This window comes from Cherax quadricarinatus, chromosome 3 (genome assembly GCF_038502225.1).
Source record: "Cherax quadricarinatus isolate ZL_2023a chromosome 3, ASM3850222v1, whole genome shotgun sequence".
NCBI lineage: Eukaryota > Metazoa > Arthropoda > Malacostraca > Decapoda > Parastacidae > Cherax > Cherax quadricarinatus.
This window is the reverse complement of record NC_091294.1, coordinates 68,970,335-68,994,733: the sequence shown is the minus strand read 5'-3', so window position 1 is coordinate 68,994,733 and position 24,399 is coordinate 68,970,335. Positions and strand designations below refer to the sequence as shown.

At 39.6% G+C, this 24,399-nt stretch overlaps 1 protein-coding gene across 5 annotated transcripts in view; it reads right to left on the bottom strand.

The window, feature by feature from the left end:
- The window catches only part of per (period circadian regulator), a 172,905-nt gene that overhangs the window by 39,020 nt on the left and 109,486 nt on the right, over nucleotides 1-24,399 (bottom strand). For 4 of the 5 annotated variants that reach the window (XM_070092108.1, XM_070092122.1, XM_070092111.1 and 1 more), the window contains exons 19-22: nucleotides 22,885-23,090; nucleotides 22,544-22,744; nucleotides 15,525-15,670; nucleotides 5,770-5,872 (exon numbers count right to left, since the gene is read on the bottom strand). In XM_070092108.1, coding sequence (XP_069948209.1) covers nucleotides 5,770-5,872; nucleotides 15,525-15,670; nucleotides 22,544-22,744; nucleotides 22,885-23,090 — 656 coding nt within the window. The remainder of the gene's footprint in view (nucleotides 1-5,769; nucleotides 5,873-15,524; nucleotides 15,671-22,543; nucleotides 22,745-22,884; nucleotides 23,091-24,399) is intronic. The other variant, XM_070092127.1, reaches the window with a different exon arrangement.

Genomic DNA, 24,399 nt, shown 5'->3' with positions numbered 1-24,399 from the left:
CTGCTAATAATAACAATAGTAATAATAATAATAATAATAATAATAATAATAATAATAATAATAATAAATATGATATAATTGAAGAAGGAAGTTGTACAAAAATACGAGGGAGTGGTTGACACATCGTCAGTGTGGCTTTGTTTATGTTGGAGTGAACATTAGTCTCCCTGCTCTAATAAACATTTCACAATAATTCATTGAGTTTGGTACTTGTAGATTGAGTGTGACTGGAGTGGTAGAGGCAGTGGTTGAGGCAGCTGTTGAGGCAGCTGTTGAGGCAGCTGTTGAGGCAGCTGTTGAGGCAGCTGTTGAGGCAGCGATTGAGGCAGCTGTTGAGGCAGCTGTTGAGGCAGCGATTGAGGCAGCTGTTGAGGCAGCGATTGTGGCAGTGGGTGAGGCAGCGATTGAGGCAGTGGGTGAGGCAGCTGTTGAGGCAGCGATTGAGGCAGTGGTTGAGGCAGCTATTGAGGCAGTGGGTGAGGCAGCTGTTGAGGCAGCGATTGAGGCAGTGGTTGAGGCAGCTATTGAGGCAGAGGGTGAGGCAGCTGTTGAGGCAGCGATTGAGGCAGTGGTTGAGGCAGCTATTGAGGCAGTGGGTGAGGCAACTGTTGAGGCAGCGATTGAGGCAGTGGGTGAGGCAGCTGTTGAGGCAGCTGTTGAGGCAGCTGTTGAGGCAGCGATTGAGGCAGCTGTTGAGGCAGCGATTGTGGCAGTGGGTGAGGCAGCGATTGAGGCAGAGGGTGAGGCAGCTGTTGAGGCAGCGATTGAGGCAGTGGTTGAGGCAGCTATTGAGGCAGTGGGTGAGGCAGCTGTTGAGGCAGCGATTGAGGCAGTGGGTGAGGCAGCTGTTGAGGCAGCTGTTGAGGCAGCTGTTGAGGCAGCTGTTGAGACAGTGCATGAGGCAGTGCATGAGGCAGCTGTTGAGGCAGTGATTGAGGCAGCTGTTGAGGCAGCGACTGAGGCAGCGATTGAGGCAGCTGTTGAGGCAGCGATTGAGGCAGCTGTTGAGGCAGCGATTAAGGCAGCTGTTGAGGCAGCAATTGAGGCAGCTGTTGAGGCAGCGATTGAGGCAGTGGTCACTGAGGCAGCTGTTGAGGCAGCGGGTGAGGCAGCTGTTGAGGAAGCGATTGAGGCAGCTGTTGAGGCAGCAATTGAGGCAGCTGTTGAGGCAGCGATTGAGGCAGTGGTCACTGAGGCAGCTGTTGAGGCAGCGATTGAGGCAGCGGGTGAGGCAGCTGTTGAGGAAGTGATTGAGGCAGCTGTTGAGGCAGCTGTTGAGGCAGCTGTTGAGGCAACTGTTGAAGCAGCGACTGAGGCAGTGGGTGAGGCAGCTGGTGAGGAAGCGATTGAGGCAGTGGTATTTAATAACATACATGTTATTAATAATAATAATACATGTTATTAATATGTACTATTATTATTTATAACATATATGTTATTAAATACCACTGCCTCAACCGCTGAATTATTGTGAAATGTTTGGAAGAGCAGGGAGACTAATGTTCACTCCAGCATAAACAAAGCCACACTGACGATGTGTCAACCACTCCCTCGTATTTTTGTACAATTTCCTTCTTCAATTATATCGTATTATTATTATTATTATTATTATTATTATTATTATTATTATATTATTATTATTATTATTATTATTATTATTATTATTATTATTATTACTATTGTTATTATTAGCAGAAGCAGAAATGTTTGATTCTTTGCTGTGTTCAAGACTAAACACATGATGTCACCGTCCAATACCTGTCCGAATAGCCATTCCAATATGCAGTCATGAATGGGTTTACATTATTTATACTGTAGTTTAATAGCAAATAATGAACAAACAAAACACACACCACACTGAGTGGTGGGAGGGCTGGCTGCCAGTTGCGGGGGTCGGTGGGAGGGTAGTAGGGACTCGCAGTGGTTGGGGAAGTGGTGGAGGCATTGGTGGAGTCTGTGGTATTTAATAACATACATGTTATTAAAGCATAACATGCATATATTTAGTACAATTTACGACGTTTTCATGTATTTTATGATAGTTCATGGTTCAACAAGTTAAGGAAGCAGTATTGTATTATATTTCCCTACAATATATTGGGGCACCAAACATTCACGGTTTTTCAACATTCGCGAGGCTCTTGATCCCCTAACCCTCGCGAATGTTGAGGGAGACCTGTATTTGAAAATATGTAAAAAAATGTAGATCTACTTTTGTAGAACTACACATGTGAACATAGATCTGCTTGGGCCGTTTACGGGTTAATTGTTCATCATATAATGAACACGAAAGATCAATTGCTTAAGTTCTTTGTTGACAATGTTTATATCAGAGAAACCTGTAATGTACAGAAAAAACTTTAAACCCAAAATTTGTAGTACTGTTATATGTACATAATTTTTTTTTTTACCCACATCAACCATTTCCCATTAAAGCATGGCTCACAAAAGGAAACACAATCACCATTATTCATTCAATAGCTGTCTTGCCAGAAGTCTGCAGACATCATAATTCAAATGACCATCTGAGCTGCAACATCCTCACCCCTCCTTCAGAGTTGGCTTAACAAATACAGAATGAATATCTAAGTAAACATGTTCACAATTATGTACTTTCCTTCCCAAGCAACTTGGTTTTGTTACAAAAGTACTACATATCTTTTAACCCTTTGACGGTTTCGGTCGTATATATACATCTTATGAGCCACCGTATTAATACGCATAAATTCTAGCGGCTTCAAATCAAACAGGAGAAAGCTGGTAGGCCCACATGTGAGAGAATGGGTCTCCACAGTCAGTGTGCACCATATAAAAAAAATCGGGGAGCCAGTGGTGCATTGTGGGAATGTCATTTCAGTAGTCCTTGTTCAGCATGCCTAGCGGTAAGAAATATGACACTCCCCAGCAAATCTGGGATTCTACTCTTCCCAAGTGATGCTCTAACACAGATTGAAGTGTCAGTGAAGATCAATTTCATGGTTTTTGAGGAGTTTGTGAAAAAAAAGCAATGCCCAGGATACCAGAAGAATGAAGGAGAAAGAGAGAGAATGAGGGAGAAAGATAATTAGATAGGATGGAGGGGACGCGAGCATCTGACCCCATTGTTTTGACAGGCAGTAGGGGGAGTGAGTAATGAGACAATATATCATTTTGACAGCTGCTACCCTGACTAAGAACAATTAGAAGCCACACATTCACACACAAGACAAGCTTGCTGAATGAAGCTAACAGCAGTTATATGAAAGTATCCAGTGACTATATATGTGTATATATATTATAGAAACCAGAAGGAAGGAAGAAGGGAAGGCAGGAAGGAAGGAAGGAAGGAAGAAGGGAAGGCAGGAAGGAAGGAAGGACAAGATGAAAGGAAGGAAGGAAAAAGTAAGGAAGGAAGGGAAGATGAAGGAAGGAAGGAAGGTAGAAAAGGAATGCAGGAAGGTAGGAAGGCAGGAATGATGACACATGACCATTTACCTAGGATAACTAAGTAACACATCTGCCTGCTAATACTTTGAAGAAAACTGCTCAGACGAGGTGTTTGGTCTTTGCACATAAAAAAAATGCCCACAAAAATGCAGACACACTTGTTTTATGTGTGAGGAGTGTAAAACACCATTGTGTATGAAACCATGATTCAAAGAGTTCCACAATCTGCAGAACTTCTAGGAACATGTCCAGTGACTGTATATTTATATATTCTTTCTTTCTTTCAACACACCGGCTGTATCCCACCAAGGCGGGGTGGCCCAAAAGGAAAAACGAAAGCTTCTCCTTTTACATTTAGTAATATATACAGGAGAAGGGGTTACTAGCCCCTTGCTCCTGGCATTTTAGTCACCTCTTACAACACCCATGGCTTACGCAGGAAGAATTCTGTTCCACTTCCCCATGGAGATAAGAGGAAATAAATAAGAACAAGAACTAGAAAGAAAATAGAAGAAAAGCCAGAGGGGTGTGTATATATATGCTTGTACATGTATGTGTATTGTAAGTGGAAGTAGCAAGTCGTACCTGAAATCTTGCATGTTTATAAGACAGAAAAAAGACACCAGCAATCCTACCATCATGTAAAACAATTACAGGTTTCCGTTTTACACTCACTTGGCAGGACAGTAGTACCTCCCTGGGCGGCTGCTGTCTACCAACCTACTACCTATAACATTTATATATATATATTATAAAACAATTTTTTGTATTGTTTGTTTGTATAAACAAGTTTTGTAAACAATATATTGATAATTATGTTTGTGCGCTTATTGTGTTGTATACAACGAGTGTATATATGTACATTGCACCTTACTTTGGACTCACAGGCCACATAAGTTATGTGAAAAAATAAAATAGTGAAAAAAACAAGAAACCTTCGAATACAAGTAAACCAAAGTTTACCGGGTGAGTGGCAGTCGCCGCTGTTGCCATAAGCGGCTCATTTTCTGTCAATTTCATGCCTCTATATCTCGGTAGGTACTGATGGCAAAAAAATTTTTTTTGGACTAAAGCAATCAGAAAAATAATCTTAACATTTTCATAAGAAAAAATAATTTTTTTTTTAATATTTTTCGACACCAGGATTAGATTAGATTTTGCCACCGAAGTGGCTAGTTTATTGTGCACCCCATATCCATCCTGTGGACGGTAGTGCAAGAGCATATGGATACACAAAAGGCCTAGGAACTAGGCCCCAAAGGGTTAACAGGAATACATATGGATTTATATCTACATATCTATAGTTCACTTATCTGTTACAAGCAAATTTAGGAAATTTGCTTAGTATATCTGGTATCTTATTTTCATTAATAAGATATCTTGACATATCACATAGGTTATTATACTGTCTGTCTCTGTATTCCTCAATAAGTGGACAATTAAGCACATAGTGTTCACCAGGAGACACTTCAGGATTTGGGGTTTTGACAGCCAAGGAGTTAAAGGCTGCCCCATAACATTATGATTGTTTGGTCTCATGTAAATTTGCAAAACCATCACAGTGATATGGCCCATAATGCCTAAGCATAATAGAGGCTCTCTTTGCATTGCAACCCACTATTGTAAATACAAAATCTCAATGTACTGTTTGCAAAGACATAAAATAAATAAATAAATAAATATACAGAAACTTAAGACGATGTTAAGCTATTTTTTTGTAAATGGCTCCAGCTATGTTTTCATCACTTATAGTCTTCTTGAAGTGTGGTATCTGCACACTTCAAGCACGACAGTTATTGAATGAATAATGGTGAATGTGTTTCCTCTTTCTTGGTCACCTTACCCTGGTGGGAGATGGGCTGTGTTTAAAAAGGTGAATAAATAAATAAAGAGATGAACAAACTGAAAATGTGTATGCCCAATTATATGTGGTGACCTTCCCACCAGATGTTGGAGAAGTGCCACATGTAATACCTTAAGGGAATCAAAATAAAAGATGTATCCACTGGGAGTACACACCTGTGGCACACCCATGACACCTGTGACACTCATGACACCTGTGACACCCGTGACACACCTGTGACACCAGGAAGTAACTTAAATTTACCATCAGCACACAGTCTACTCTTTCACTGTAATCATTATGTACCATAATTTTATGGCATTTATTTCCTTTAAACATAATGATTTTGTTAAGTCCTTCTCTACATTTTACATACTACTTTGTTTTAGCTCTGAGTATAATATGAAAAACGTTAACTTCGAAAGTGGGTCAAATCCCACCTGTTTTTAATTTTGAATAGCTGAGGTTCTACTGTATGATAATAAATAATAATTATTTACCTCACTGTTTTCCGAATTTTCTGATATATTTTGCATACTTTCATCGGTGGATTTGTATTCTCTGAGAGAGGATAAGGAACTGGTAGCAGACGACACCTTGTCACTGAAATAAACAAGAAGATGTAACCAAATGCAGTAACATCATGCTATTTATAATTCAAGTCACATACATACAAGCAAACATTCATACGGTTGTGAAGATCAGTTTTGTTAATGCACGGGCCGTCTTCCACCAAGACAGGGTGACCCAAAAAAAGACTTTCATCATCATCATTCACACTATCACTGTCCTGCCAGAGGTGTGACAGTGATGGTGTGTACCATACATCTGATGATATATGCTCTAAACACATGCACATGCCACATCACTAGTTTTGTTTCTTCATTTTCCTTGATGTATATGTGGTTTCATTGTATATTTATATGTGTGAATGATAATGAAAGTTTCTTTTTTGGGTCACCCTGCCTTGGTGGGAGACAGCCAGTGTGTTTAAAAAATAAACAGGTATCATAAGCAAGATTGATACCACAGACACTGGGAGAATATGTTAATATACTATATACCTTAAGATTAACCCGTAAACGGTCCAAACGTATATGTATATACGTTTTTACTGCTAGTGCCCTAAACGTATATGTATGTTTTATGTGTCTTACATTTAACATTGCCACGATAAGCCTGAGTCGCCTTGACATGTGAGAATGGGTGTGAGCACTCACTGTGCACCATATTAAAATAATTGGGGATGCTCTTTTTTCCTATTAAAAAACAACAATGTTTTTTTTCTCAAAAAAGTTGGGGCAGTACGGTAGTGAACGTATATATATGTTTGGACCGTTTACAGGTTAAATATATTACAAAACTGCAAAAATTATTTCACTTGGACAATGAAATTTCTTTATAAACTGCCATATTCTTCAAAAAATTTTAAATTTTATAAATGTATGTGTAAAACTCTACATTTCTGTTGAACATCACATGATACAAGTACAGTGGACCCTCAGTTAATGACATCATCAGATAATGACACATTTTTGCATCAAAATATTGGCTCAGTTAACAACAAAGAACTCGGTTAAAGTCATTCGTCCCAAACATGTCCGCGGGCGTGAGCCCTGTCACTCCTGGTACAGCCAGTGTGCCATTGTTTACAAGCCAGTGAGGATGATTTCATGCATACATATGGTACATTTTGTATTATTCCATTGTTTTTAGTGCTTGTAACTGCTAAATAAGCCACCATGGACCCAAAGAAAGTTTCTAGTGCCAACCCTGTGGTAAAGAGGGTGAGAAATACTATTAAATTCAAGAAAGAGATCATCATAAAATATGAAAGTGGAGTGCGTGTCTCCGAGCTGGCCAGGTTGTATAACAAGCCCCATACAACCATTGCTACCATCTTGGACAACAAAAAGGCAATCAAAGAAGCTGTTGTTGCAAAAGGTGCAAATGTGCTAACGAAACAGAGATTTCAAATACTTGAAGATGTGGAGAGACTGTTGTTGGTGTGAATCAACAAGAAACAATTATCAGGAGATAGTGTTTCACAATCAATTATATGTGAAAAGGCAAGGCAGTTGCATGATGATCCAGTTAAGAAAATGCCTGGAACAAGTGCTCATATTGGTGAATTTAAGGCCAGCAAAGGTTGGTTTGAGAGAGTTAAGAATCATAGTGGCATACACAGTGTGAAAAGGCATGGTAAGGCTGCCAGTTCTGACAAAAAAGCAGCTGAAAAATATGTGCAGGACTTTAAGGGGTACATAGAGGCTGAACAATTAAAACCCCAACAAGTGTTCAATTGTGACAAAACAGGCCTGTTTTGGAAGAAAATGCCAAACAGGACCTACATTACTCTAATGTTTTGTAGTAATGCTAGTGGGGATTGCAAAGTGAAGCCTTTACTCATGTATCACTCTGAAACTCCCAGAGTGTTCAAGAAAAACAATGTTGTCAAGCCTAAATTGTGTATGGTGTGGAGGGCAAACAGTAAGGCATGGGTAACTAGGGACATTTTCCTCAATTGGTTCTATGACATGTTTGGCCCCAGTGTGAAAAAAATACCTCCTGGAAAATAAATTGCCACTTCAGTGCTTCCTGTCAGTGGACAATGCTCCTGCTCATCCTCCAGACTTGGAAGAGCAAATTGTGGGGGAGTTTTGTTTCACAAAAGTAAGTTTTTGCCTCCTAACACCACCCCTGGAAAACTCTATCTGAAATTCTTGGAACTAAAAAGTTATCTAAAAACAAAGCAATCAAACTAACAAAATCAGATAAACCCCTACTCACTCCATCCAAACAGCAAACAGACTTAATGTTTTCTTCTCCACCATAGGAAAAAATCTAGCAAACAAAATACCAAGCAAAAACGCCCGTCCATCAGACTACCTCATAGGAACCTACCCAAATACGCTATTCCTAGCTCCAACCAACCCCACTGAAGTTATGCTCATCATAAACACCCTTAAAAACAAGACAGGAGACATAAACAACTTGCCTGCTTTTATGTACAAAAAAGCTTCTCAAGTATTGTCACCAGTTATTGCAACGCTCTTTAACAAATCCATTGAATCGTCTACCTTCCCAACAATCCTCAAAATAGCGAGGGTCACTCCGATCCATAAAGGAGGTGACCAAGCTGACTTGAATAACTATAGACCAATATCTAACTTACCACTGCTCTCTAAAATCTTTGAAAAATTAATTCATAGACGGATCTATTCCTACCTCGCTTCACACAACATATTAAACCCTTTATCCATTGTTGACAGGAATATAACTGAATCATTGTTTTTCACAAAAGCATTTTAGAATATAAATACGTACATCTTTGTATTATACAAATTTTGATTCATTTATAATTAATATTCTACTGTACAACTATGAAATAATGACTTTCCTACTGTACAACTATGATATACTACTCCTTAGTATTAAGTAGAATGTAAGACAATAATGTTAAGTTGGCCCATAATGCCAAGGCATAATAGAGGCTCTCTTTGTATTGTAACCCACTATTGTATATACACAATCTCAATGTACTGTTTGCAAAGACATTAAATAAATAAATAAATAAATAAATAAATAAATCTGCAACAGCATCAGACCACAGCTGAGGAACTTGCTTCAGAGGAGGAGGAAGAGGGAGTGGATGAGGTGCCTTCTTCACAGATTAAGGAGATTTGTGCAATGTGGAATAGGGTGCAGGCATTTGCTGAAAAATATCACCCTGACCAAGCTGAAACAAGCCATCTCTGCAACAAGTTCAGCAACAGAATCATTTCCCATTTTAGGGAAATCTTAAAGAATCACCAGAGACAAAGGACTGTGGACAGTTATTTTGTGAGACAGGGGTTCAGTGACTCTCAAGTTGGTCCTAGTGGCATTAAAAGACAAAGAAGGGAAGTATCCCCAGATAAGGACTTGTTACCTAAAGTCTTTATGGAAGGGGATTCCCCTTCCAAACAATAAGCCCTCTCTCACTCCTCCCTATCTTCCAGATGCCATCAACAGTCTTCAATAAAGGTAAGTAAAAATGTTATTTTAAACGTTTATTTAACCCTTTCAGGGTTTCTGATGTACTAGTATGGCTTACGCACCAGGGTTTTAGATGTACTAGTACGCCTAAATTCTAGCGCCCTCAAATCTAGTGAGAGAAAGCTGGTAGGCCTACATATGAAAGAATGCGTCTATGTGGTCAATGTGCGCAGTATAAAAAAAAAATCCTGCAGCACACAGTGCGTAATAAAAAAAAAAACTCTGACAGTGTTTTTGGTTTAAAACAGCGACTTTGCACTGTATTTTCATATAGTATTTATGATGGTATTCTAGTTTTCCTGGTCTCATTTTTATAGAATGGAAGACATATTACAGAAATTGAGACAATTTTGATTGGTTTTACAATAAAAAGTACCTTGAAATTGAGCTCAAAGTAGCAGAAATCTTCGATTTTTGCCAAAGCTCAAAAGTAAACAAATCATGCCACGCGTTCAATACACATCACCTGGTGAATCTAATATTCTTTCACAAGTGCACTGATATTATTTATACTATTTCTACACTAATGCAGTAGTCTGCATAACAGTAAATCTTCTATTTTTTGTGAGAATAAAAATTCAAAGTGGAAAGCAAAAGAATATAAGAGGGGTGTAGGGACATGACTAATGAACAGAAGAAATGTTATTTTTGTGCCAGGAATGTCTTTTTTGTTTATTCTGGACCCTATTTGGAAATTGGCATCTTTTGAAATTTGTGTGAAATTAGCAAAATTGCTAAATTCTGACCACTTTATTAGATAGTTGAAATCAGTAAATGGGTGGTTTCTTGTACTCATTCGATAGAAAAAATGGAGTTCTAGCAAAGTAATTATGATTTTTGTCAACTAGTACACTGGAATTGGCCAAAAATAGGGCTCAAAGTGGGCAAAATCGCCGATGTGTAAACATCGTTGAGACCGCTAAATTCGTGAGAGCATAATTCCGTAAGTTTTCCATCAAATTTCATACTTTTGGTGTCATTATGATCGGGAAAAGATTCTCTATCTTTTCATAAGAAAAAATAATTTTTTTTTTTAAATTTGTCGGCCTTGAGAACAAGTCTGGGAGAGGGCCTGCCGACCCTGAAAGGGTTAAATGTTTATTTTTCTATTACTAATTTAGGTACTATTTATGTTTGTTGTGTGCATGTACAACTATAATTAATTTATAAAATGTATTTTTTGTTAATATTTTTGGATGTTTGAAATGGATTAATTGGATTTACATTATTTCTTATGGGAAATATTGCTTCGACTTTAGTACAGTGGACCTTTGATTATTGTCTGTTCCTGTTATTGGCCAACTTGGTGATCGGTTGGTTTTTCGGCTCCCGGTGATCGGCCATTATTTCGGTGATCGTCTGTTTCGGACGCGTCAGTTTGGCTGTGTCTTTCGGTGCATAAGGAAGCTTTTTTTTTTTTACAGTGCAACTGTGAAATAAGTGATCATTGCTCCAAAGAAAGTTCCTATGGAAAAGAAAGCAAGAAACACCATGGAATTTAAGCATGAAGTGTAGCAGGCATGCAGGGAGTGTAGCAGGCATGCAGGGAGTGTAGCAGGCATGCAGGAAGTGTAGCAGACATGCAGGAAGTGTAGCAGGCATGCAGGGAGTGTAGCAGGCATGCAGGGAGTGTAGCAGGCATGCAAGAAGTGTAGCAGACATGCAGGATGTGTAGCAGGCATGCAGGGAGTGTCGTAGGCATGCAGTAATTGTAGCAGACATGCAGGAAGTGTGGCAGGCATGCAGGGAGTGTAGCAGGCATGCAGGAAGTGTAGCAGGCATGCAGGGAGTGTAGCAGGCATGCAGGGAGCATAACAGGCATGCACGAAGTGAAGCAGGCATGCAGGGAATGTAGCAGGCATGCAGGGAGTGTAGCAGGCATGCAGGGAGTGTAGCAGGCATGCAGGAAGTGTAACAGGCATGCAAGAAGTGTAGCAGGCATGCAGGGAGTGTAGCAGGCATGCAGGGAGTGTAGCAGGCATGCAGGAAGTGTAGCAGGCATGCAGGATGTGTAGCAGGCATGCAGAAAGTGTAGCAGGCATGCAGGGAGTGTAGCAGGCATGAAGGGAGTGTAGCAAGCATGTAGGGAGTGTAGCAGGCATGCAGGGAGTGTAGCAGGCATGCAGGGAGTGTAGCAGGCATGCAGGGAGTGTAGCAGGCATGCAAGGAGTGTATCAGGCATGCAGGGAGTGTAGCAGGCATGCAGGAAGTGTAGCAGGCATGCAGGAAGTGTAGCAGGCATGCAGGGAGTGCAGCAGGCATGCAGGGAGTGTAGCAGGCATGCAAGAAGTGTAGCAAGCATGCAGGGAGTGTAGCAGGCATGCAGGGAGTGTAGAAGGCATGCAGGGAGTGTAGAAGGCATGCAGGGAGTGTAGCAGGCATGCAGGGAGTGTAGCAGGCATGCAGGGAGTGTAGCAGGCATGCAGGAAGTGTAGCAGGCATGCAGGAAGTGTAGCAGGCATGCAGGAAGTGTAGCAGGCATGCAGAGAGTGTAGCAAACATGCAGGGAGTGTAGCAGGCATGCAGGGAGTGTAGCAGGCATGCAGGGAGTGTAGCAGGCATGCAGGAAGTGTAGCAGGCATGCAGGGAGTGTAGCAGGCATGCAGGGAGTGTAGCAGGCATGCAGGAAGTGCAGCAGGCATGCAGGAAGTGTAGAAGGAATGCAAGAAGTGTAGCAGGCATGTAGGAAGTGTAGCAGGCATGTAGGAAGTGTAGCAGGCATGCAGGAAGTGTAGCAGGCATGCAGGAAGTGTAGCAGGCATGCAGGAAGTGTAGCAGGCATGCAGGAAGTGTAGCAGGCATGCAAGAAGTGTAGCAGGCATGCAGGAAGTGTAGCAGGCATGCAGGAAGTGTAGCAGGCATGCAGGAAGTGTAGCAGGCATGCAGGAAGTGTAGCAGGCATGCAGGAAGTGTAGCAGGCATGCAGGAAGTGTAGCAGGCATGCAGGAAGTGTAGCAGGCATGCAGGAAGTGTAGCAGGCATACAGGAAGTGTAGCAAGCATGCAGGAAGTGTAGCAGGCATGCAGGAAGTGTAGCAGGCATGCAGGAAGTATAGCAGGCATTCCAGAAGTCAGCATTAGTGTTCAATAAAGGCATGTAATACTGATTTAACTGTTAAAAAATTATTTTTTGGTAAATATTTTTGTCTGGGACAGATTAATTGTAATTACATTAATTCTTATGGGAAATATTATTTCGGTTTTAGGCCGAGCTTCTGGAACAGATTACAGCCGATAACCGAGGGTCCACTGTACATTTCAAATTTAGTACTAGCTCCTGGAATGTATTAAGTATGAATCTTGTGGTTCCACTGTATTTATTGTTTATCTACTTCAAGTCTCTTCAAAGTTATATCAGTGACTTGCAAAATCATACTAACAAGATAGTAAGCAAGTCAGGAAGAGAAAGACTTGACTGATGATGAAGCAGTCATAACATTACTCAACCAGTGCTGTCATCACTATACCATGAGATCCTCAGTCATAACATTACTCAACCAGTGCTGTCATCACTATACCATGAGATCCTCAGTCATAACATTACTCAACCAGTGCTGTCATCACTATACCATGAGATCCTCAGTCATAACATTACTCAACCAGTGCTGTTATCACTATACCATGAGATCCTCAGTCATAACATTACTCAACCAGTGCTGTCATCACTATACCATGAGATCCTCAGTCATAACATTACTCAACCAGTGCTGTCATCACTATACCATGAGATCCTCAGTCATAACATTACTCAACCAGTGCTGTCATCACTATACCATGAGATCCTCAGTCATAACATTACTCAACCAGTGCTGTCATCACTATACCATGAGATCCTCAGTCATAACATTACTCAACCAGTGCTGTTATCACTATACCATGAGATCCTCAGTCATAACATTACTCAACCAGTGCTGTCATCACTATACCATGAGATCCTCAGTCATAACATTACTCAACCAGTGCTGTTATCACTATACCATGAGATCCTCAGTCATAACATTACTCAACCAGTGCTGTCATCACTATACCATGAGATCCTCAGTCATAACATTACTCAACCAGTGCTGTTATCACTACACCATGAGATCCTCAATCATAACATTACTCAACCAGTGCTGTCATCACTATACCATGAGATCCTCAGTCATAACATCACTCAACCACTGCTGTTATCACTATACCATGAGATCCTCAGTCATAACATACTCAACCAGTGCTGTTATCACTATACCATGAGATTCTCAGTCGTAACATTACTCAACCACTGCTGTTATCACTATACCATGAGATTCTCAGTCATAACATCACTCAACCACTGCTATTATCACTATACCATGAGATCCTCAGTCATAACATACTCAACCAGTGCTGTCATCACTATACCATGAGATTCTCAGTCATAACATTACTCAACCAGTGCTGTCATCACTACACTATCAGATCCTCAGTCATAACATTACTCAACCAGTGCTGTCATCATTACACTATCAGATCCTCAGTCATAACATTACTCAACCAGTGCTGTCATCACTATACCATGAGATCCTCAGTCATAACATTACTCAACCAGTGCTGTCATCACTACACTATCAGATCCTCAGTCATAACATTACTCAACCAGTGCTGTCATCATTACACTATGAGATCCTCAGTCATAACATTACTCAACCAGTGCTGTCATCATTACACTATGAGATCCTCAGTCATAACATTACTCAACCAGCACTGGAATCACTATACCATCAGATCCTCAGCCACAACATTACTCAACCAGTGCTGTCATTACTATACTATGAGATTGTCAGTCATAACATTACTCGACCAGTGCTGTCATCACTACTATGAGGCCCTCAGTCATGCCATTACTCAACCAATACTGTCATCACTATACCATGAGATCCTCAGTCATACCATTACTCAACCAGTACCGTCATCATTACTATGAGATCCTGTCATAACATTACTCAACCAGTGCTGTCATCACTATACCATGATATCTTCAGTTGTTTACAAAAATGTTAAAATTATTTTATGATTCACTGATACAGCTTTTAAGTGCCTAAACTAGATTTCCCTACTGCCATATGGGCATCAGGTTACAGTGGGTGGGGCTCATGATAACTTCTGTAGTGTAAAGAAATATACCTAGTTGGATCAATCTTTGTAGGCCTGCATAACATAGTAATAAGTGTTGGTTTGGTAATTTTAGCAAAACCTCACTATGGTCAAATCCTGCTCCATTCCTGAGTTGTGTAGTCATGATACTACAGTCTTGCAAGTCACTCATTCAAGACAAAACAATAGGGCTACTGTTGATATGATTACCAAAAGTCTCATTGCCTCTTCAATACTGATGATCAGGTTTACCAAGATCATATTTTCTTGAACAAATGTACACCTTAACACCCAAATACAGTGGACCCCCGCCTAACGATATTATTTCAATCCAGAAGTCTGTTTGGGTGCCGTTATAGACCGAATTTGTTCCCATAAGAAATATTGTGAATTAGATTAGTCCGTTTCAGACCCCCAAAAATACACCTACAAAAGCACTTACAAAAATACACTTACATAATTGGTCAAGTTGGGAGCTGATCATTAGGCGGGGGTCCACTGTACTGAGGTCTTGACTGTTAGAGATGGAACTTACTTTGAGAATGTGTCCAGTACTATATATTACCTTTTACATACATTCAGTCTCCATGGGGGAGTGGAAAAGAATTCTTCCTCTGTAAGCCATGCATGTTGTAAAAGGCAACTAAAATGCCAGGAGCAAGGGGCTAGTTACCCTTTTCCTTCATGCATTACTAAATTTAAAAAGATAAACTTTTGTTTTTCTTTTTAGGTCACCCTGCCTTGGTAGTATATGGCCGGTTTGTTGAAAAAATATATATATATGTACATAAAAACAAAGTTTCATTGCAATATATAAACAAACTGCCTCTCAATATGGGCACCAGAGGGTGCAATGCATAAAATTTATATAAATAAGTAAGTTTATTCAGGTAAGTATTCAGGTGTACAGTATTGTGTAACTGTATTCTAAGGAATACAAAATTCCAAACAATGCTCTCAATCCTTAAAAAAGGTCAGAAAATTGGATAGAGGAAAAAAATTCTGCCTATTCTGCCTATCTTTTGAGGGTTTGTCTGTTCATTGTTGAAGAATCACTTATGACTTGAAGACCCAGAAAAAATTAAACTGGGAGAGTAAGTTACCTGGAGTTTTCATGAAGTGGCTCACAGTCCTCAACTACCATCTTGTCTTGCTTCCCAGGTGAACCTATACTTTCAGCTTCTGCCAGGACGCTAGTTGACTGTGAGAACTGCGATACTTGTGATGAGTCACACTTCATCTGAGAATCCTGTGGGTTAGCAGACTTATCTTACACTAGGGCTCCACACATATGCACCAGAACACACATTATCACTGACACAGGTAAAAACCACCACTAAACTAGTGAATCTGTGTAGGTTCGAATATGAATAATGAATACCTACTCTAAAACAATTTTTATATAATATAAAAAATTTACTGCCCCAAAAAACGATTTTTTAATTACATTTACCATCAAAACCAATTTTAAAGATATTAAATTGACGAAGTCAACTACCTATGCATCACAAAAAATCTTTATACCAGATTTTGGATAACATACATAGTAATAATGGTAGAATTACTGACAAAATGTTAGGTAAAAGAACACAATGTAATTAATGTGACATTTTATGGCATTAGTTGCATCTGTCTCCCTTTACCTAACATGGAATACATAGGTTAGGTTAGGTTTGTCAGAAAACAGGACAAGCGTTTCCTGACATGGGTCTTAGATGATGACTCGCCACTGGAGCTTTTGGTCATCCGACTGAGGCCTTCCACTGGCTTACTGGTCCATCCCTTTAATAATCTTACAGTCTTGTTGCTGTCTAACCTTTCAAGCTTCAGGAGCCGAAGGCTAAAAGAAGTGATTTAAACAACAGCAACTGATTTTCTCTCTCAAAGTAGCTCTCATTTACACAAATCAGTCATCAATCAATACACAGGTATATGCATATTCTGTACAGTTACATCTCATTAATTCAAAATCACAGGAGATATATTTGAGTTGTGGAGCATCATTGTACTTGCCAGATAATGATCAATATATTTACTTAGAAGAATAACAGAAGAAGGCACAGTAAACTCTTGATATAACAGACTTTTAAAATTACAGGTAACTCCTTTAATTTTCAATACTAATTATAGTACAATGGACCCCTGGTTTGCGAAGTCACCGGTAACTGATAAATCCAGTATCCAAAGCGTTATATCGCCAAAAAATTGCCCCAGTTCCCGTAACAAAACCCGGTACGCGATACGATTCGTACAAGACGTGTCCACATGTGGCCTGAACTGCCCCGTGTGTGCCAGTGTTTACAAACCAGCCAGTGTGCACGTATCTAAGGATACATTCGGTACATTCCATATTATCCATATTATCACTGTTTCTGGTGCTTGTTTCTGCAAAATAAGTCACCATGGGCCTCAACAAAGCTTCTAGTGCCAACCCTTCGAGACCAAGGGTGCTAATGACTATTGAAATGAAGAAAGAGATAATTGCAAAGTATGAAAGTGGAGTGTGTGTGTCGGACCTGGCCAAGTTGTATAGTAAATCCCAATCAACCATCTCTACTATAGTGAGCAGGAAAACGGCAATCAAGGAAGCTGTTCTTGCAAAAGGTGCAACTGTGATTACAAAACAGTGATCGCAAGTGTTAGAAAATGTTGAGAGACTGTTACTGGTGTGGGTAAATGAAAAACAGATAGCTGGAGATAGCATCTCTCAAGCGATCATTTGTGAAAAGGCTAGGCAGTTGCATGAGGATTTAATTAGAAAAATGCCTGCAACTAGTGGTGATGTGAGCGAATTTAAGGCCAGCAAAGGTTGGTTTGAAAGATTTAAGAATCATAGTGGCATACATAGTGTGAGTAGACAGCAGAAGTCCAGTGACTCTCAAGCTGGTCCTAGTGGCATGGAGGGGGATTCCCCTTCTAAACATTAAAAACTTCGACACTCTCCCCTCCTCCCTTCCCATCAATCATCACCAGATCTTCATTAAAGGTAAGTGTCAATTATTCTATTGTGTTTATTCTATTTTTATTATTGCTATTGTAATTATTCTATTTCATTAAACTTAATATTTCATATGGTAAAAGTTTTTTTTTTCATACTTTTGGGTGTCTTGCACAGATTAATTTGATTTCCATTATTTCTTATGGGGAAAATTGATTCGCTTTCCGATAATTTTGCTTTAAGATGAGCTCTCAGGAACAGATTAATGACGTGAACCGGGGGTCCACTGTATATACAATAGTTCCCCCATATCTGTGGGGGATATGTTCCAAGACCAGACCACGGTGGCCCACAGCCTTATGGCAAAAGCTCTTGCTTCACACGGTGAGGGTCTGGGTTTAATTCCTGGCAAGGGTAGGTACATTGGGCATGTTTCCTTACATCAGCTGTCCATGTTCATCCATCAGTAATACATGTAATGGATACCTGGGTGTTAGTCAACTTGTGTGGGTCGCATCCTGGGACAAAACTGACCTAATTTGCCCAAAATGCTCTGCATAACAAGGGGCTTTCTATATACCAGTAGTATGTCACTGATGTCAGCTAGGCCTGTATGCCTTGTACATGTACAGTGGACCCCCGCCTTATGATATTAATCCGTTCCTGAGAGCTCATTGTATGTCGAAATTATCGTAAGGTGAATTAATTTTCCCCATAAGAAATAATGGAAATCAAATTAATCCGTTCCTGACACCCCAAAGTATGAAAAAAAAAATTTTTACCACATGAAATATTAATTTTAATACACACAAACTGAAGAAGACATGCACAGTTAATACTCTACTAAGAATAGAATACATGACACTTACCTTTATTGAAGATCTGGCGATGATTGATGGGATGGGAGGAGGGGAGAGTGTGGAAGTTGTTATTATTTAGAAAGGAAATCCCCTTCCATTAGGACTTGAGGTATCAAGTCCTTTTCCGGGGTTAATTCCCTTCTTCTTTTAATGCCACTAGGACCAGCTTGAGAGTCATTGGACCTCTGTCGCACAACATATCTGTCCATAGAGGCCTGTACCTCTCGTTCCTTTATGATTTGTCTAAAGTGGTTCACAACATTGTCATTGTAATAGTCACCAGCATGGCTTGCAATAGCTGTGTAAGGGTGATTTTCATCCATAAAGGTTTGCACTTCAAGCCACTTTGCACACATTTCCTTAATCTCTTTTTTCAGTTCCATACTAATTCTCACCCTTTTTGCCACAGGGCTGGCACTAGAAGCTTTCTTGGGGTCCATGGTGACTTATTTTGCAGTTACAAGCACTAAAAACATTGGGATAATGTGGAATGTATCGAATGTATGCATAGATGCGACCGCACTGGCTGGCTTGTAAATACTGGTGCTGAGGCCACATGTGGGATGCATCCTGGACGAATCATGTAAGGTGAGTTTTTTAGCATGAGGCGAGGCAAAATTTTTGCATTAAAATGTATCGTATGGCGGATTTAACGTAACGCGATGCCATTGTAAGACGGGGGTCCACTGTACTTGTAGAAATAAAGATATTATTATTATTATTATTATTGCCATGAATACCAGAAACTGTGGATAGTAGTGAACCCTCTATATAAGTCTTTTTTCATTTACACACATACCTATGATGAAGTTTAATTGATAAATTATGCACAATAAGTGGAGAATTATCACTTTCTCATTGATGGGAAGCATTACATGGATTCTCTTAGGTTCTGAAGAACTTCCAGTATCACTACTTTTGTGCTTTGATGTTATTATTAAGCAAAATTAAGGCTTATTTTCAGGCCAAAGTAAACCACGGATAACTGAAATTGCGAAAACCAAATCGGTGGATACCGGGTTTCTACTGTATGTTAACTGTTTGTACAGTACTATATTAAGTAGAGTACTTCAGTACTTTTTTTTGGTATTTTTTTTAATATTATTCAGATTTAAAAGACACTCAGACAACCCCCTCCCCACATTAGTCTGTTATATTGAGGGTTTAATGTATAGTTACGGTGTAATGTATGCAATACCAGCTGGAAAATGAGAAGGTAGATTATGAGAATGGTCGCAACAAGAGAAACTTCACCAGTGATGGTACTTGTCAAGTTACTTGTGGGCAGCAAGATTTCACTGGGGGAGAATTTTTCAATGAATATTGCTCTGTGCCCACTGTACCATGCAGGGAAGGTAGAAATTAAAAGATGTGGGGTGACAAAGGGTATAAGTCAGAGGTATGAAAAGAGGTTGGAAAAATAAACACATAGTCAGTATAATGTGATCCTTTATTGATAACGTTTCACCCACACAGTGGACTTAATCAAGTCACAAACAGATCAAATCTGTTTGTGACTTGATAAATTCCACTGTGTGGGTGAAATGTTGTCAATAAAGGATCACATTATACTGCTTATGTGTTTATTTTTCCATTGTGTTGGTATTTTATACCATTTATTTCCATCTATGAAAAGAGGTTGTTGAGGTGATTGGGCATGTAGAAAGGATGGAGAGGAATAGGTTGATAAAGAGGGCATATAAATCTGGAGATGAACATAGGAGGAAAAGAGAACCTTTCAAGGCAGGTGAAATTGCTGACTTAGAAAATGTACAGAGAACCTTCACGGTACACATAACTGTGATACTCAATTACTGGGAACGCTTGAAGTTCCTCAACCTGTACTCCCTAGAATGTAGGCAGGAGAGATACATGATTATATACACTTGGAAAATCCTAGAAGGATTAGTACCAAACTTGCACACGAAAATCACTCCCTACGAAAGCAAAAGACTTGGCAGACGATGCAACATCCCCCAATGAAAAGCAGGGGTGCCACTAGCACGATAAGAGACAACACAATAAGTGTCAGGGGCCCAAGACTGTCCAACTGTCTCCTGGCATACATAAGGGGGATTACAATAGACCCCTGGCTGTCTTCAAGCAGGCACTGGACAAGCACCTAAAGTCAGTACCTGACCAGCCGGGCTGTGGGTCATACATTGGACTGTGTGTAGCCAGCACTAACAGCCTGGTTGATCAGGGCCTGATCCACCTTGAGGCCTGGTTGCAGACTGGGCTGCAGGGGCATTGACCCTTGGAACTCTCTCCAGGTATACCCCAGGTATGGAATAAACCTTGGTAATGAATACTGGCAAGTTAGTTTAGAAAGACACATAAGCAAACACTATGACATATTTATTTATTTATAATTTGAGCACACTTACAGAGGTACAAAAAAAATACAGATAAGAGCAGCATGCCAAAGCCACTTATACTATGCATAGCATTACGGGCTGGCTTAAAATTAACTTAAGATTAACTAAGCAATGATGAAATCAGTGAAAAACATTAATGTAAACTGATTACTATAAAGCACAAGTGAGTATTACAAAGACAGGTCATATGGTTGCATGCATTGTTATAAATTCAGTAGAATGGAGTATTCTGTTAGGTAGTGTATTTAAAAAATAATAGAAAACGTTAGAAAACGTTTCAGTCCTGGGACCTTGATCACTTCTAACATACAGAAGTAGAAAGACATTATATATAGGTGGAGAGTGAGGTGTGAGTGATGCATGGTGACCTGAAGAATGCCATGTTTGGATGAGGATGGGTAGATGATGAGATCATGTGACTCCTCTGTTGTTGGGTTGGTGGTGCTTAGCCTGCTTGAGTATCATGTATGCTAATGTTTTAGAAATTTTGTGGTTTCCAGTGTTATGTTCTATTGTGTCGGTGATGGTGTAACACTGGAAACCACAAAATTTCTAAAACATTAGCATACATGATACTCAAGCAGGCTAAGCACCACCAACCCAACAACACAGGAGTCACATGATCTCATCATCTATCCGTCCTCATCCAAACATGGCATTCTTCAGGTCACCAAGTGTCACTTACACCTCACTCTCTGCCTGTATATAATGTCTTTCTACCTCTGTATGTTAGAAGTGATCAAGGTCCCAGGACCGAAACATTTCCTAATAAATATGTCATAGTGTTTGCTTATGTGTCTTTCTAAACCACACTCCAGGTATACATTCCAGGAAGGGCAGAAGGGAAAGGGTACAAGAGGCTTTGAGTTTTAGGGCCTTGAGCATCCAGCAGGCTTGTGTGAGTGTGTTAAATAGAAGTGTATGGAGACAAGTGGCTTTTAATGGATGCACTGGTTAGAGGGCAAGCAGGATATCTTTCATGAAAAAAATTTAGAAAAATTGATTAGTTGGACTTGAGACCTGGAGGTGGTAAGTAAAGTACCTGAACTTTGGATGGGGGGGAGGGGATGTTGAATATAGTGGGGTAATCTCACTGTAATGTCAGCACACTTCTGGAAAGATGGTAATTCAGTGAATGGTGATGATTGTGTTTTCTTCTTTGGGTCACCTGGACTGTTTTCTTTGGACCTTGTTCTTAAGTTAGATCACCGAAAGTTGGAAAGTTGTAAGTTGGGGTGTTACTGTATTTGTTTAGTTAACTGTGTATCTTACTATAGTCTTTGAGTAACCAATCAATTTAGATTTCTTGTATTCATTACATTTTTGGCTTATATTCTCAACTGATGGTTCCTTTACTTACTCTTTTACTTTTGTTGTTCCTTCTTTCTATCTTTCTTGTTATATTATCCCTCTCACTATTCTAGAGGTAGAGAATAAGGAAGGAAGAAAGGAGTAAGGGAGGGAGGAAGATAAAAAGTAAGAGTGAGATATCTACTGCATAGCCATATGATACATCAAAAATAGGGCACTTAATAAATAGGGCCCCTAATAATCTAAGTAGGGTAATATATGAACACTCATATTCACAAGGGTTGTCTTTCTAGAGGTCTAGTGAATCTAGAATTTGTGAATGCAAGATTTTGCCCATATACTTTTTTTTTTTTTTTAAGATTTGGGCCCACTCTATGTTTGAGATATTTTTTTATATTCCCTCTCAATCTCGTTAATACTGGCATTCATAAAAAAATACCCAAAACAGAAGATATTTAGGTTTGGAAAAAAACACTGAGCAAATGCTAGATAAAACTTCTGGTTATTTTTCAGTTTAGGGGTTGTGTGTGAAGCCAAAAATGGGAAATGTAAAAATTTTGTACAATGCAATATAAGGTATTACAAAGCTTGTGAATTTGAGGATCTGACTGTAATATGTAAACATAATCTCTTACCTTGGGCACACAACCTGGAGACGGTAGTGGCGTATCTTCTACATAGGAGCGTAAACTTTCAGCAACGTGTGAGTGAGAGCAGATAATCTTGCCCGAGGCTGAGGCAGTGCTGCCCCTTGCTGAGCCTGGCTCTGCTTTAACTGATGTAGCCTGGGAGTCGGGGCGCCGCAAGTGAGTAGCAGAACATTTAGTACTTGAGTTCTGCCAACAACAATAGCTTTTAAATGATACTAAAATTGTATAATTTCCTCAGTCAAAATTTGGCCTCTGTGTTAACAAGAATGAAAGCCATGAAATAGTTAATTATTATTATTATGAAACAATACACATGAGTAACTGACCTTTGGTGACTGGTCTGTGTGGACTGGTGAAGGCTTGTCTGCCTCTGTAGGTATGCCTGGTATGTGTGCTAGAGGTGAGTGGAAGGCCGTATGTTGGTAAACTATGTTAGGCAGCACAAGTGGAGCAGCACTGAAGAGAGGTGATGCCACAGTCTGGTACATCACACCAGGAAGATCACCCATGTACTGCAGAGGGATGGCCACACCTGCATCAAGTACAAATGATAAGATGGAAGAGGTAGTAAAATAATAATCAAGTAAACATCTGTTTTCAATGTACAGTACATGAAAAACATTCTAGTACTCTTTACAGAAACTACCACTGGAATGACTAATAGTCATTCCACTTGTCCACTCTTTAATACAAAAAATAACTTCATTTAAAAATATTACAAGTATAGAAGTAGCACACAGGTGTAAATTACTAATAGTAATATTTTAGCAAAGCTCATACTATATTTGGCATTTTGAGAATAACTTAACCCTTAAACGGTCCAAACGTATATATACGTTTTTTCAACATTTGAAAGTATGTAAAAAAATGCACATCATCTTTTTTTTTTTACATTTGAAAATGTGTAAAAAAACTTTTATCTACACTTTTTTTTTGTTATATTTGAAAATATGTAAAAAAAACATAGATCTACTTTTGGAGCACTACGGATTTGAACGTTGATCTATTTGGACCATTTAAGGGTTAATCTAACACTGCAATTCTATCAAGAGTATTTAATGGAGAATACGAAATAACAAATGTCTGCATATACAAAAATAACATTTTAGAAACCAGAATAATATAACAATGAAAAAGAGATAGGACTAGTCATCAACAAATTAAGCATTACAGTACGTTGTTAACAAGAACATAAGAATAATAATTTGAACTCTGCTGTATATTTCAAGAAATGCAAAAAAGAAAAATATACTCTTCTTTCTTTCAATATATCAGATGTATCCCACTGAAACAGGGTGGCCCAAAAAGAAAAACAAAAGTTCCTCTTTTTAAATTTAGTAATATATACAGGAGAATGGGTTACTAGCCCCTCGTTCCCGGCAAGAAAAATTTTGTTATTTTTTATTAATAACATATCGGCCATCTCCCACCAAGGCAGGGTGGCCCGAAAAAGAAAAACTTTCATCATTCACTCCATCACTGTCTTGCCAGAGGTACACTAACACTACAGTTATAAAACTGTAACATTAACACCCCTCCTTCAGAGTGCAGACACTGTACTTGCCATCTCCAGGACTCAAGTCTGGCCTGCCTGTTTCCCTGAATCCCTTCATAAATGTTATCTTGGTCACCTTCCAACAGCATGTCAAGTCCTAAAAAGTATTTCTCTCCATTTGCTCCTATTAAACATGCTCATGCATGCTAGCTGGAAGTCCAAGCCCCTCACACACAAAGCCTTTTTTTTACCCTCTCCCTCCAACCTTTAATAGGCAGACCCCTACCCCACCTTCCCTCCACTACAGATATATGCACTCTCAAAGTCATTCTATTTTGTTCCATCC